The following is a 14052-nucleotide window of genomic DNA, read 5'->3' as shown; positions in this document are numbered from 1 at the left end:
ATAGGTAATATATTTAATGGTTCAGAATTTAACCCTTCGCACTCGCTTGCTTTTTTCCCATTATCCACCCGACTTTATCCACACTCGACATCCGAGTGCAAAGGGTTAAAAGGTAAAAAAAGGATATACAGTGAAAACTTTCCCCCTGCTCTGTTCCCCAGCCACCTGGTCCTTTCTAGAAGAAATTGATGGTATGTGTCTCTGTGCATTATTCCCAGTGGTGCTTCATGCAAAATAAGCAACTCTGCACCCACAGTCTCTTCTCACCGACACTTTTTTTACTTATACAAACTCTGGCGTGTAAGGCACCTTGTTTTTTTTCCCCCCCTCCTACTCAGCAATGTATCTTAGCGATCACCCCCAGTCAATACACAAAAAGCTTCCTCATTCCTTGTTATACCTGCATAGCATTTCCTTTAAGAGGGCAGGTGCCATAATCTTCTTAGCTAATTACCTATAGATAGACATTTAGACTGTTGCTAGTGTCTTGGTATTTATTTATTTAGAGACAGAGTCTCACTCTGTCGCCCAGGCTAGAGTGCAGTGGCATTAGCCTCGCTCACAGCAACCTCCAGCTCCTGGGCTCAAGCGATCCTCCTGCCTCAGCCTCCCGAGTAGCTGGGACTACAGGCATGCACCACCATGCCCGGCTAATTTTTAGTTGGCCAATTAATGTCTGTCTTTTTTCTTTCTTTTTTTTTTTTTTTTAGTAGAGATGGGGTCTCGCTCTTGGTCAGGCTGGTTTTGAACTCCGGACCTCGAGCGATCCTCCTGCCTCCGCCTCCCAGTATTTTATTCTTTTAAAAGTTAAACTTGACGTAGAGAACCCGTCGGGAATCTCTCTTAAAAGTGTCACGCCGTTGAAGAACCCCTTGACTGTGTTGGCACTTTGTGTCAGCCCACAGGCATCTGTGCCTTTTGATGGTTTCTTTAATGCTTCACACATTCACATTTGACCTTCATTCCAACCCTGTGAAGTGGTTGGGTTTGGTAACAGTATACCTGTCACAACAAGGAAGCAGACCCAAGCAGCTCGAGGCCTGTCCAGGGTGGCAGAACCAGTCCCCAGGGGAGCCAGATCTGCAGTCCAAGGGCTCTTGGCTGCCCTCCCCCGTGCTCCGCCTCTGTGCTTCCTGGTTAGTGATAGCTAAGCTGTTTTGAGGCGAGCATTGTCATAAAAACGCCGCTCTGCTGAAACTTGAGACTTAAAACACAGTATTGCAAGAGCCTCCCGGTCTTGGTGGCATGCCACTTCAGCCAGCTCTCTTTAGCTTATTGGAACAAACTGCGTGTGTCATGCTTAGAGGACGTTTACTAACGTATTTTATTTTGGTCTCGGTGCATGTCCTGGTGATTACACAATGCCGTCCCGAGAGGAGTGAGAAATCAGACCGGGGCCTGTATTGCTGCCTCCTCTGGTCTGAAGCACTTACAAGAGGCAGTTGAATGGGACTCACAGAATGCTGCTTCGTAGAAACAAAAGAAAACCATCATTACCCTGTAAAAAAAAAAAAAAAAAAAAAAATGTTTTAGATCACCCCCAACCTTTTTGGGGACCAGTTACAGGGAAGACAAATTTTTCCATGGGCCAGCAGTGTGTTGAAAAGCAGATCTCACTGATTCATGCAACTATCAGAGATGTTTTTGCTGCTGCTGTTGCTCTTCCACCTTTTGTTCTTTTTTAAAGCCAGTCAAATTTAGCAGTGGGGGTTTGAACACCAACTTCAGCGACACTAATGTGAGTAAGTCCTGATAGCCCACTACCATGGCACCAGCCTTGCCTCTTGTTCTTTTAGGAAGTCTCACCTTGAATGCCCTCAGCCTAACCTCACCTGGGCTGCAGGGAGGCCTGGCCAGCTCTGATGGTTTCTTCTTTGTCCCCAGAGTTAAAGGGGGGGGGGACACGCGTCCTTTTTAGTAGGAGTAGCAGTTCTTAGCTGGGAGCCTATGGGAAAAGTGGATTTCAAGAAAGAGATGAGGAGCCAGGATCACCGGCATGTGTCTATGGTCCGGCTGCTGGGGTGGCTGAGGTTGGGAGGGCCACTCGAGCCTGCGAGTTCAAGGCCAGCTTGGGCAGCAAAGCAAGACCTGGTCTTTATTTACCAAAGAAGATTAGATGGATCAGGACATGATGTTTTGTTCAACCACACCCCCCCTTTTGGCAGGCTTCCTCCCAGTGGGAGACTGGGAGGTGCCATGGTACACTGTGTTATAACCAAGGCAGCCTGTCCTTCCAGATCTTTCCCTGCAAACCCAGGTGACAGACCTCCCCTCTAGTTTGGGTGTCTCCAACGTGGGGGTTAGAGGAAGGATGGAGATATATTAATCTCAGGTCGTTGGAGCATCAAATGGGATCATACTGTACAGACTGTTTTATAGCTGCCTCTCTCTTTTTTTTTTTTTTCTTTTGAGACAGAGTCTCGCTTTGTTGCCCAGGCTAGAGTGAGTGCCGTGGCGTCAGCCTCACTCACAGCAACCTCAGACTCCTGGGCTCAAGCGATCCTACTGCCTCAGCCTCCCGAGTAGCTGGGACTACAGGCATGCGCCACCACGCCCAGCTAATTTTTTGTATATATATATTTTTAGTTGGTCAATTAATTTCTTTCTATTTTTGGTAGAGACAGGGTCTCGCTCAGGCTGGTTTCGAACTCCTGACCTCGAGCAATCCTCCCGCCTCAGCCTCCCAGAGTGCTGGGATGACAGGCGTGAGCCACCGCGCCCGGCTTGCTGCCTCTCTTTTAAATAGAGACCGAAAATGTGTGTCAGTGTACACAGAAGCATTTAGGGGTGAAGGGACATCAACTCTCTAACTTTCAGGCAGTTCAACGTGTATTTGGGCGGGAGAGAAAAACACAAAGCCAGTGTGGTAAAAAGCTAACGTTTGGGAAATCTTCAAGTGAAAGCTTTTGTGGGATCCTTTATCTTTTTGCAGTTTTTCTTTAAAGTATGCAATTATTTTTAAAGAAAAAGTGTCTGTCATGAGCATCTTTCCCTGCAGGCTTATATTTTATATTATTAAATCTGCATAACTTGCTGTTGTATGTTTGTGTACCATGAAGGTATTTAGACTCCTATTCTTGGCCATTCGATGATTTCCAATTATTTTGCCGCTATGAACATATGCTACCTTAAATATGATATATCCTCATGCAGTTGGAATGAAATCTTCTCACTTTCCTTTAAAAAACCTCCACTCCCATAATGGACTTGTTAGGAAAATTCACAGTCAGTCAACTAACGCTTAAAGTGAAGACTTTATTTAAAATTTTACACAGGTTAGATAGATGGTGACTGTTCATTAGCATCTGGGTAAGGTAAATGTTCCGAATTTATAGTAAGATCTAGACAAAGCTCTTCAGTCCTGGTTCAGTCCCATGCAATGAAACTTTTTTCAGAAAAATAAATTTTTTTGGGTGACATATGAAACATGGTGGCTAAATGTTGACTGCTTGACTAATGATGCAGATCAGAAGGATGTCTTTCTGTCCCATGAAGGCATGGCTTCCCGTCCTCATTCTGTCGTAAACAGCAGGTGAACTTCTTTGCCCTCAGTTCAGCGTGCTTCACTGTTGTTTTTTTTTTTTGATTGTCAAATATTTTGATTAGCTTCCCTTCTCCAGCGGCAGATAGCAGGAGGGGATATTTGTCCAGGGTGAGTGTAATCGTACGCTTTGTTCTACTGACTCACCTTCAGCTTCTGATTGTTGGTTTTTTTTCTAATGATGCATGTAAAAAATTGGAACTGTATAGAGGATAGAATCACATTTTATCCTCAGGTGAAAGCAGCGTTTATTTCTGCGTCTGACATTTGTGCTAAAATACAGCGCTAGTATTTGGTCCAGTTTTTAAGTGCCCTTTAATGATTTTAGGAAACAAAAGGCAGGCCTAGTTTACATGCTAATAATGTCTGAGGAAGGGGGCGTTGGATCCAGCAGATGTAAGGGATATTGTTGATTCTCTCTGGCTACACCTCCTAACTTCCTGGCCCTTCCTCAAGCATAACAAACTGCAAAAAAGTTCAATCAGACCATTTCCAGGAAATTTACATGTTTCAAAAACAGACCTAGGCAGGTCAGATTGCACTTGGATTTTGACATGTCCATTAGATTCCGTTACAAGACAGCATGCATGTCCTATTCTTTCTTTTTCCCTCTTCCTTAGAGTAAACTGGGATGAGGGAAATGGTAGATTAAGAAAACCTAGGCTGGGCGCAGTGGCTCACGCCTGTAATCCTAGCACTCTGGGAGGCCGAGGCAGGAGGATCGTTTGAGCTCAGGAGTTCGAGACCAGCCTGAGCAAGAGCGAGACCCCATCTCTACTAAAAAAAAAAAAAAAAATAGAAAGAAATTAGCTGGACAGCTAAGGAAAAAAAACATACAGAAAAAATTAGCCGGGCATGGTGGCGCATGCCTGTAGTCCCAGCTACTCAGGAGGCTGAGGCAGGAGGATTGCTTAAGCCCAGGAGTTTGAGGTTGCTGCTGTGAGCTAGGCTGTATTAAATTACATCCTTAATTAGAAGCAAGAACAGGGGAGAGGGTCATTTTTTCCATTTGCCCTCCAGCTGCGGGAACAGGTATTGTGCTCAATGGCAGGAGCAGGAAGAGCGTTGGTTGCGTAGGACTGGCCGTGTTGTGCCTTACAACTTGAGCTGACACCGTGCATTGCTCTCCTGCCGAAAATCATCAACTCGGGGATGTGTTTCACGTCTCTAGTACAGAGAAAAAATACTGTTTTAGGTTTCACGTTTTTATTTTCTTTGCACTTAAAAATATGTGGGCTGTAAAATGACAATTCCTGGGCGCTTTCTGCAATAGTGGTAGAAGCAGCAGGCGTGTCGCAGTCGTCGTTTGTGTAGCTGGGGGCTAAGGAAGAGTTAGAAATCGCAGATATTTTCTCCAACACACTCGTCAATCTCCTTTTCCCATTTAAAGCCTTTCTCTGGGAAAATTTTGTGTATGTGTGCATTTGTATATCGTTAAAATGCTGACTTGAAGTAGAGTTAGAGACTTTTGTTTTTTTGAGACAAAGTCTCTCTCTGTCACCTGGGCTGGAGTGCAATGGTGTCATCGTAGCTCACTGCAGCCTCAAACTCCCAGGCTCAAGCGATCCTCCAGCCTCAGCCTCCGGAGTAGCTGGGACTACAGGTGCACACCAACATGCCTGGCTAATTTTTCTGGTTTTTGTAGAGATGGGGTCTCACTCTGGTTCAAGGCTGGTCTGGAACTCCTGAGGCTCAAGCGATCCTCCAGCCTCGGCCTCCCAGAACACTAGGATTAGAGGCGTGAGCCACCACGCCTGAGTTAGAGAGATTTTTAACTTTAAAAGAAATTTTGGCAGGTTAGAATATTAAAACCTGAGAGCTAGCCCTCTTTTTTTTTTTTACTCCTCTTAGACATGGGGTCTTGCTCTGTTGCCTGGACTAGAGTGCAGTGGTGTCATCATAGCTCACTGCAACCTCAAACTTCTGGGCTCAAGCGATCCTCCTGCCTCAGCCTCCCTCCCGAGTAGCTGAGACTACAGGCATGCGCCACCATGCCCGGCTCATTTTTTCTATTTCGTGCAGAGATGGGGTCTTGCTGTGTTGCCCAGCCTAAGAGCTATCCTTGATTGAACTGAGGCCGCCTTTCTGTGGGACCCACTAAAGTGTCAAGATGGTTACCATCTTCGTGTTCATTTAACATGGCCCGTTGGTTAGCTGTAGCTGTGAGGTAGCTGAATGTGGCACCTGTTTTAATCTCTTTTGCCTCCATATTTGCTAAATCTATTTTTTCTAGATTCACTAAGATACTAATATTCTTCAATGTACAGATTTTTCCCTCCCAAACTTTTGACCCGAGGGTCACAACCAGTATGTCATTGTCTCCGGTGTTTGTTTCCCCCTTGGTTGTCCCCAGGATTAAGTCCGGTTTTCACTCTTTGGTTTCGTGACGTCTGAAATGTCAAGTTCCCAGCAAAGGGCTGGCCCTGAGGTGCCTGCTAATCTTTTCTCTCTCTCTCTCTGCTTTCAGCAGACCTACTCCAATGAAGTCCATTGCGTTGAAGAGATTCTGAAGGTGAGCTCCTTGCTACCGTCTGTCATCTCAAGAAACACTTAGGCCGGCCGGCGTGTGACATGTGTCCACCCACCTTCACTTGCAAGGACAGTTGCCATTCCAAAACCCCTGCACACAGTTCCCCACCCCCCAATACCTCCAAAAAGCAAAACAGGCCAGCGTAGTAACAAGGGCCTTAAGACATAATCGAATTCTCGAACAGATTTTATTAATTAAAGTGAAGTCTGCAAACTGCAAGGCATTTGAACTGGAGTCATCTCCAGTTTTTCTTTTTGTCCCTAAACACCCAGGAGAACGGCTTACTCCTCCCCAGACAGCAAAGCCCCTGTATCTATGTGGCACCAGTGTTTATATAGTGCTGGATTTATACCTTTTGGTGTTTTGTAGGTGATGCCTACTGTGTACAGCCTATTTTTTTTTTTAAGAGACCATGAAACTGTAGAGGAATTAAAAAAAAAATTAGTGGGAAGTTAAATGGGCATCTTTAGACCTAATCTGAGAGGGGTATTTTTCGCTTTTGTTTATTGAGACAGTGCTGTGAACATTTGTGGTTTTTCTACAAATATATCTTTGGCTGTGTGTTACCCGTGTATTCGCTTTTTGTTGTGTAAGGATGAGAAATTCCTTCTAGAATTCAATTCCAGGAAAAAAAATATATAAATTCTCCTCATGAACCAGCATGCTTTCTGTCAGAGAAGAATAGGATAAATTATCATGTTTCCCATTTGGGCCGTAATTTCTAGGAAATCTAGAGCTTAATTGTAATGCTCAGATACAGTAATACCTCAAGTTTTTTTTTTTTTTTTTGAGACAGAGTCTCACTTTGTTGCCCAGGCTAGAGTGAGTGCCGTGGCGTCAGCCTCGCTCACAGCAACCTCCAACTCCTGGGCTCAACCCATCCTCCTGCCTCAGCCTCCCGAATAGCTGGGACTACAGGCATGCGCCACCATGCCCAGCTAATTTTTTGTATATATATTTTTAGTTGGTCAATTAATTTCTTTCTATTTTTGGTAGAGACGGGGTCTCGCTCTTGCTCAGGCTGGTTTCGAACTCCTGACCTTGAGCAATCCGCCCGCCTCGGCCTCCCAAAGTGCTAGGATTACAGGCGTGAGCCACCACGCCTGGCTTGAAGTTTTTTTTTTATTTTTTTTTTTTGAGACAGAGTCTCACTCTGTTGTCCAGGCTAGAGTGAGTGCCATGGCATCAGCCTAGCTCATAGCAACCTCAAACTCCTGAGCTCAAGCGATCCTCCTGCCTCAGCCTCCCAAGTAGCTGGGACTACAGGCATTCGCCACCACGCCCGGCAAAATTTTTCTATCTATTTTTTGGTTGGCCAATTAATTTCTTTTTTTTTTTTTTTTTTTTTTTTTGAGACAGAGTTTCGCTTTGTTGCCTAGGCTAGAGTGAGTGCCATGGCGTCAGCCTAGCTCACAGCAACCTCAATCTCCTGGGCTCAAGGGATCCTTCTGTCTCAGCCTCCCAAGTAGCTGGGACTACAGGCATGAGCCACCATGCCCGGCTAATTTTTTCTATATATATTAGTTGGCCAATTAGTTTCTTTCTATTTATAGTAGAGACGGGGTCTCGCTCTTGCTCAGGCTGGTTTTGAACTCCTGACCTCGAGCAATCCACCCGCCTCGGCCTCCCAGAGAGCTAGGATTACAGGCGTGAGCCACCGCGCCCGGCAAAATTTTTCTATCTATTTTTTGGTTGGCCAATTAATTTCTTTCTATTTTTAGTAGAGACAGGGTCTCGCTCTTGCTCAGGCTGGTTTCAAACTCATGACCTTGAGCAATCCTCCTGCCTCAACCTCCCATATTTCTATCTAGGATCACAGGCGTGAGCCACCGCACCCGGCCTTATTCTGTAGTTATTTCAAACGTAAATAAATGCAACACTGTAGATTCATTGTCTCATGAATATGTCACATGCTTCTCTTAGATTTTGATGTGAAGACACGTCACATCCTTTACTTAGGAATGATGATATTTTAGCAACAGGCGAGCATTTTTAATTTAATGAACCCCTCTCACCCAATATCACTTTATTTTTATTTATTTATTTTTTTTATTTCAGCGTATTATGTGGGGCACAAATGTGAAGGTTACGTATATTGCCCAATGCCACTTTAATGAGTTCTTGCTTTACCTAAAAAACGCTTTTATTGCATAAGCGATGAATGCAAACCAAGGGGGGTGGGTGTTTTCATTTGGAAATCACACTTCGGGAAAGCAAACGCAAGCATGTTTGAGACTGAAGAGGCCACAGGCGTTTTCACAGTGGAAACTGAGTCTGTCCCCGTCTCTGTCTGTGACCTCAGTCTAGCTCTAGCGTGTTCTTCCTGGGCTCGGGTTTCCTCCTTGGGACAGGCAAGGCCTGGCCTGGTGGGTGGTGTCTAGTGTCCCCCGCCAGCTCTCTGTCTCTCTCCCCCCCACTCCGAAGCTGAACCAGATAATTGCTGGTCCCCCGTGTCATCTCCTACCAGCAGTTTATTAAGATTGCCAGGAATCCAAACACAGACCGTTCTGATGCGGATAAAGGGAGTAAATCATTTCCTAACAGAGAAAATCCATCCTGGAAGATGCTCTTGGCTTCTCTGGGGGCAGGGGGTGAGGTGGCAGTGACTGAATGAAGGGGAGGAAGTAGGCCATAGCCCCCCCGCAGGCCGGCGGGGTGTGGAGGTGGCAGTCAGGACATGGTTTTGTGCCAGGGCCCAGAAAGGGGCAACGGGCCCTGGGTGGGAGGACGGAAACACGTTAGGTTTTCTCCTTCAGGGGCACCGTCTCTTGGTGGAATTAACGTGGCACCACCAGACATGACCTCCATGCAGAATTTCCATGATGCAAGTACGACAGAGTGGCCCTGTTGTTTGTTATGTTCATTCATTTATTCAACAAATATTCATGAAGCCTCCAGATACTTTTATTTATTTTATGTTTTTATTATTTTTTTTTTTTGAGACAGAGTCTCAGTCTTGTTGCCCATGCTAGCGTGCCGTGGCGTCAGCCTCGCTCACAGCAGCCTCTAACTCCTGGCCTCAAGCGATCCTCCTGCCTCGGCCTCCTCCCGAGTAGCTGGGACTATAGGCATGCGTCACCACGCCTGGCTAATTTTTTTTTCTATGTATATTTTTAATTGGCCAATGAATTTCTTTCTATTTTTAGTAGAGACTGGGGTCTCGCTCTTGCTCAGGCTGGCCTCAAACTCTTGACCTTGAGCAATCCTCCTGCCTCGGCCTCCCAGAGTGCTAAGATTACAGACCTGAGCCACCATGTCCTGCCAAACCTCCAGATACTCTTCTGGGCTCTGGGATGTCGTAGTGAGGGAGACAGATTTGGGGGAGGATGATCGTATCCAGTGTTGGCATTGGTGGATATTGGGAATGAAGGAACAGGGGACTGAGAGGGAAGGGTTGGTGGCAGAGCTTGAGCTGGGAGCAACAAACTGGTGAGTCAGAGGAAAAGCTAGAACGAGACGGTGCGTCCAGAGCAGAATGAGGCTGGAAGGACAGGACCGAGGCTAGTGCCAAGGGACTTGGCTCATTGGAAAGTCCTGGTTGAGGCAGGGAGCAAACTCGTGGCCTTGTGTGTCTTTCTGGGCAGCCTTCTCCGCTGAGTAATGGCCCCAATCCTCCCGTGGCTTGCTGACTCGCTCTTCTAGGAGGCTGGGCGTTTATTAGGGAAGTGTATAAATTCCTCGGACTACCAGGGAGCCACTTAGGGTCTGAAAGAGTTTATGCACTTTCCAACTGCCCGATTCAGTAGCCGGGCAGCCGCACACAGTGGAGTGCATTGCAGGTTGTTTGGGAGTAATTGGTGACCACAAGTTGAAGAAATGGTTGGCAAACAGAAGGGCGATGCTTTCAAAGACCTTCTCAATTAAGTACTATGTTCTTTTTTTTTTTTGGAGACAGAGTCTCACTTTTGTTGCCCAGGCTAGAGTGAGTGCCGTGGCGTCAGCCTCGCTCACAGCAACCTCAACCTCCTGGGCTCAAGCGATCCTCCTGCCTCAGCCTCCCGAGTAGCTGGGACTACAGGCATGCGCCACCATGCCCGGTTCATTTTTTCTATATATATTTTTAGTTGGTCAATTAATTTCTTTCTATTTTTAGTAGAGATGGGGGTCTCGCTCTTGCTCAGGCTGGTTTCGAACTCCTGACCTCGAGCGATCCTCCTGCCTCAGCCTCCCAGAGTGCCAGGATCGCAGGTGTGAGCCACCGCACCCGGCCTCAGTTAAGTACTATGTTCTTGTAGCATTATAATGGTTCTGTGCCTTAAGGTATTATCCAATAAATAAAACAACAGGGGAGCTCACTTTGCAGGATTGAATTCTTTTATATTTTATATTTTCTTTCTTTTTTAAAATTTTTATCCAGCCTCAGCCATTTTCCATTAGTAGATTGAATTCTTTTAAAACTAGACTTTTTTTTTTGGAGACAGAGTCTCACTGTTTTGCCCGGGCTAGATTGCCGTGGTGCCAGCCTCACTCACAGCAGCCTCCAACTCCTGGGCTCCAGCGATCCTCCTGCCTCAGCCTCCCGAGTAGCTGGGACTACAGGCATGCGCCACCATGCCCAGCTAAGTTTTTTTTTTTTTATGTGTATATTTTTAGTTGTCCAGCTAATTTCTTTCTATATTTATAGTGGAGACGGGGGTTCTCGCTTTTGCTCAGGCTGGTTTCGAACTCCTGACCTCCAGCAATCCTCCCGCCTCGGCCTCCCAGAGTGCTAGGATGACAGACGTGAGCCACCGCGCCCGGCCTAGACATTTTGACTTTAGTTTTCTCAGCTGTAAAATATTGAGAGGTCGGACTTAATAATCCCCAGTGCCATTTTAGCCCTTTAAAAAAGTGTGTTTGTGTATGTGTACAGTTGTGATTCAACATACCTTTTATCTGACTCTGTTTCCCAAAACTTACTTATGTTTTTTAGCAAAGCAAAATAAAATTCAGGAATATACTCAGAAAAGAATTCATGTCAAGATATATTACTTTGATGGGGGGGAGAGGAAGGGCAATGGCAAGTTACGTAACCTTAACATTTGTACCCCCATGATACGCTGAAAAAAATAAATTAAAAAAAATATATATCATCATAGGAAATGGAAAAAACAAAAGATAAAAATATATTACTTTGTAAGTTTTGGTAATCGTGCCTTCACCTTAAGAGAATAGTGACGATTAAACTTAATAGGGAAAAAAAGTGATTTTTTTTTTTTTTTAAGGCCTTTTCCTCCAAAACTTCTTATGTGCTAGCAGAGTATATCAGTTAAGGGTCAAATCCATTAAAACTCTCCCAAGTGGAACAAGTGACCTGGATTACTTGTTTGCTTAAGTCAAACCGGAAAGTTCTTCCTCCTTTGAACTGAAATAATTCCAGGAAATGCAATAAAGGAGCCGGGGGTGGGAGCAGCATTGAGCAGGGACAGCTTTTTCTCGCCCAACCTGTCCCCTGTGGTCCCCACAGCTCCAAGCCCCTGGCAGTGCCTAGACAGTATCTGTGCTCAGTTGATGGTATTCAGGGTGTTAAATCCATTCACTTCTACGCTCTGGTTTTTCTTCTGCAAACCGATTCCCCCCCCACCCCAATTTTCTAAGTTAGAGGTCTTCAGTATTCAAATACACCCCATTAAAAGTAGGAATTTTTTTTTTTTAAAAAGTGAATGAAATAACTTTTAAGGTTACACTTTTCGTTCGCCATCAATCCGCACCACGTCAGATTGGAAAAGTTGAGTGACAGTGACTGTTCTGTAATTTATAATCGCCTTCTTCCTCCCCTCCCAAATCTCTTTCCAGGAAATGACCCATTCGTGGCCACCTCCTCTGACAGCAGTACACACGCCTGGCACAGCCGAGCCCTCCAAATTTCCTTTCCCCGCGAAGGTAATTCGGGACAAGTATAGCAGGCCCCCCCCCCCCCCCCCCCCCCCCCCCCGCCACCTTACTGGAAAGTCGCAGGTATTGCCGTGAGCCAGGCTGATGAAGTGTTACTTTGCAAAGCTGAAATCTCGGCCGGGCGCGGTGGCTCACGCCTGCCATCCTGGCACTCTGGGAGGCCGAGGCGGGAGGATCGCTCGAGGTCAGGAGTTCGAGGCCAGCCTGAGCAAGAGCGAGACCCCATCTCTACTATAAATAGAAATAAATTAATTGGCCAACTAAAAACAAATAGAAAAAATTAGCCAGGCATGGCGGCGCATGCCTGTAGTCCCAGCTACTCGGGAGGAGGCTGAGGCAGGAGGATCGCTTGAGGCCAGGAGTTGGAGGTTGCTGTGAGCGAGGCTGACGCCACGGCACTGTAGCATAAGCAAGAGTGAGATGCTGTCTCTACTAAAAATAGAGAAATTAATTGGCCAACTTTTATTTAAAAAAAAAAGTTGAAATCTTTAGAGATTAGGTTAAAATTATAATTAATTTAGCTCCTATAGTGCTTCATGATGCGTTCAAACACTTTATTCTCCAACTTCTATAACAACATCTTAGATTTGTATAAGGCTTTACAGCTTATTAAAGCATTCAGGACTTCTCAGTACATTTTCTCAGGCGAGAGTCCTTAGTTTAGAGATGGGAAAACAGAGGGAGTACAGAGAAACGTCTGCTTCCCGGTTCAGAATTTAGGTGTGTACACATACATACATGCACATGCCTTACACGTCTCTCACGTCCTAGATTTTCTCAGAGTTTAGTGTGATTAGCTGCACTAATGCAGATTTAATATAGCAAGGAAATGAACTGCTGACTTGTGTGTTTTTTCATTATGGTATTTGCAAACATGTGTTAAAACATTGTCATTTTCCCTTTTTTGGGGGGGTCCATTATACTTTTGGAAACCTTTCAGAGTGTAGAAGTAGCACCTTCAGATCTGTACTGTGTTCAGCCTGGAATGAACGCACATTGCTTAATGTATATAGCAAAAAGAATTTGTACCTACTACTTTCTAAGATAACTGTTTTCAAAAGAACATGTGTCTATAGAAACCCACATTTTCCATAAGTTAGCTATTTATTTTCTAATCATAGTCTTTTTAAAAGGTGACTCATTGTTACTGGTTTTAAAGTAAAGTATTAAGGTCTAAAAATATTTTTTGCTCAACACCAAAGGAAAAATAAACTCTAGGAAAGAACAAAAGCAATGAAAGCTTTTTGATGTGTTTTAAAAAAAGATTAATCAATGTCTGCAACCTATGCATCAAAAAATGAGATTGATTGAATATAGAGGGACGGAAAGCTATAAGGGTCATGGCAGGAAAGGTGAATTATAGGATGTATGTGGTGGGTATTGTGGGTATTTTCTGTACTATTTCCATTTTTCTATGTATTCGAAAGTTTCATAAGACTATCCTTTCAATATTAAAAGCTCTACCGTTTTGCCCTTAGATTTATAGATTCTATGTTTTAATAACTAGAGACTTTTCATTTTCTTTCCAGGATTCTCAGCACATCACTTCTGCAACCCAAAACCAAAGTAAGTAAATATCTGTGTATTGCATTGGAAAACAAAGGGTCATTTTTGCTATTTTAATATAAAAACATTAATATGTAATGCCCCAACAGAAATGTGGCCTTCCTATTTTGAAAGAATAGGAAAGGAGAACAAACATAAAGTTTATTCTTGCCCAGGCGCGGTGGCTCACGCCTGTTTTCCTAGCACTCTGGGAGGCCGAGGAGGGAGGATCCTTTGAGTTCAAGAGTTCGAGACCAGCCTGAGCAAGAGCGAGACCCCGTCTCTACTAAAAATAGAAAGAAATTAATTGGCCAACTAAAAATAAATAGAAAAAATTGAGCCGGGCATGGTGGCACACGCCTGTAGTCTCAGCTACTCGGGAGACTGAGGCAGGAAGATCGCTTGAGCCCAGGAGTTCAAGACCAGCCTGAGCAAGAGTGAGACCCCGTCTCTATTAAAAATAGAACGAAATTAATTGGCCAACTAAACATATATAGAAATAATTAGCTGGGCATGGTGGCGCATGCCTGTAGTCCCAGCTACTCGGGAGGCTGAGGCGGGA

The 14052-nt window shown here is 44.9% G+C and overlaps 1 protein-coding gene across 3 annotated transcripts in view; it reads left to right on the top strand.

Moving 5' to 3' along the window:
- Positions 1–14052, top strand: part of AFF1 (ALF transcription elongation factor 1) — a 177737-nt gene that overhangs the window by 109744 nt on the left and 53941 nt on the right. For all 3 annotated transcript variants that reach the window (XM_075998592.1, XM_075998594.1, XM_075998593.1), the window contains 3 exons: positions 6009–6053; positions 11847–11933; positions 13475–13511. In XM_075998592.1, coding sequence (XP_075854707.1) covers positions 6009–6053; positions 11847–11933; positions 13475–13511 — 169 coding nt within the window. The remainder of the gene's footprint in view (positions 1–6008; positions 6054–11846; positions 11934–13474; positions 13512–14052) is intronic.

This window comes from Microcebus murinus, chromosome 29 (genome assembly GCF_040939455.1).
Source record: "Microcebus murinus isolate Inina chromosome 29, M.murinus_Inina_mat1.0, whole genome shotgun sequence".
In the NCBI taxonomy this organism is placed as follows: Eukaryota; Metazoa; Chordata; class Mammalia; order Primates; family Cheirogaleidae; genus Microcebus; species Microcebus murinus.
Note: the sequence above shows the minus strand (reverse complement) of the source record. Positions and strands in the feature narration are given on the sequence as shown.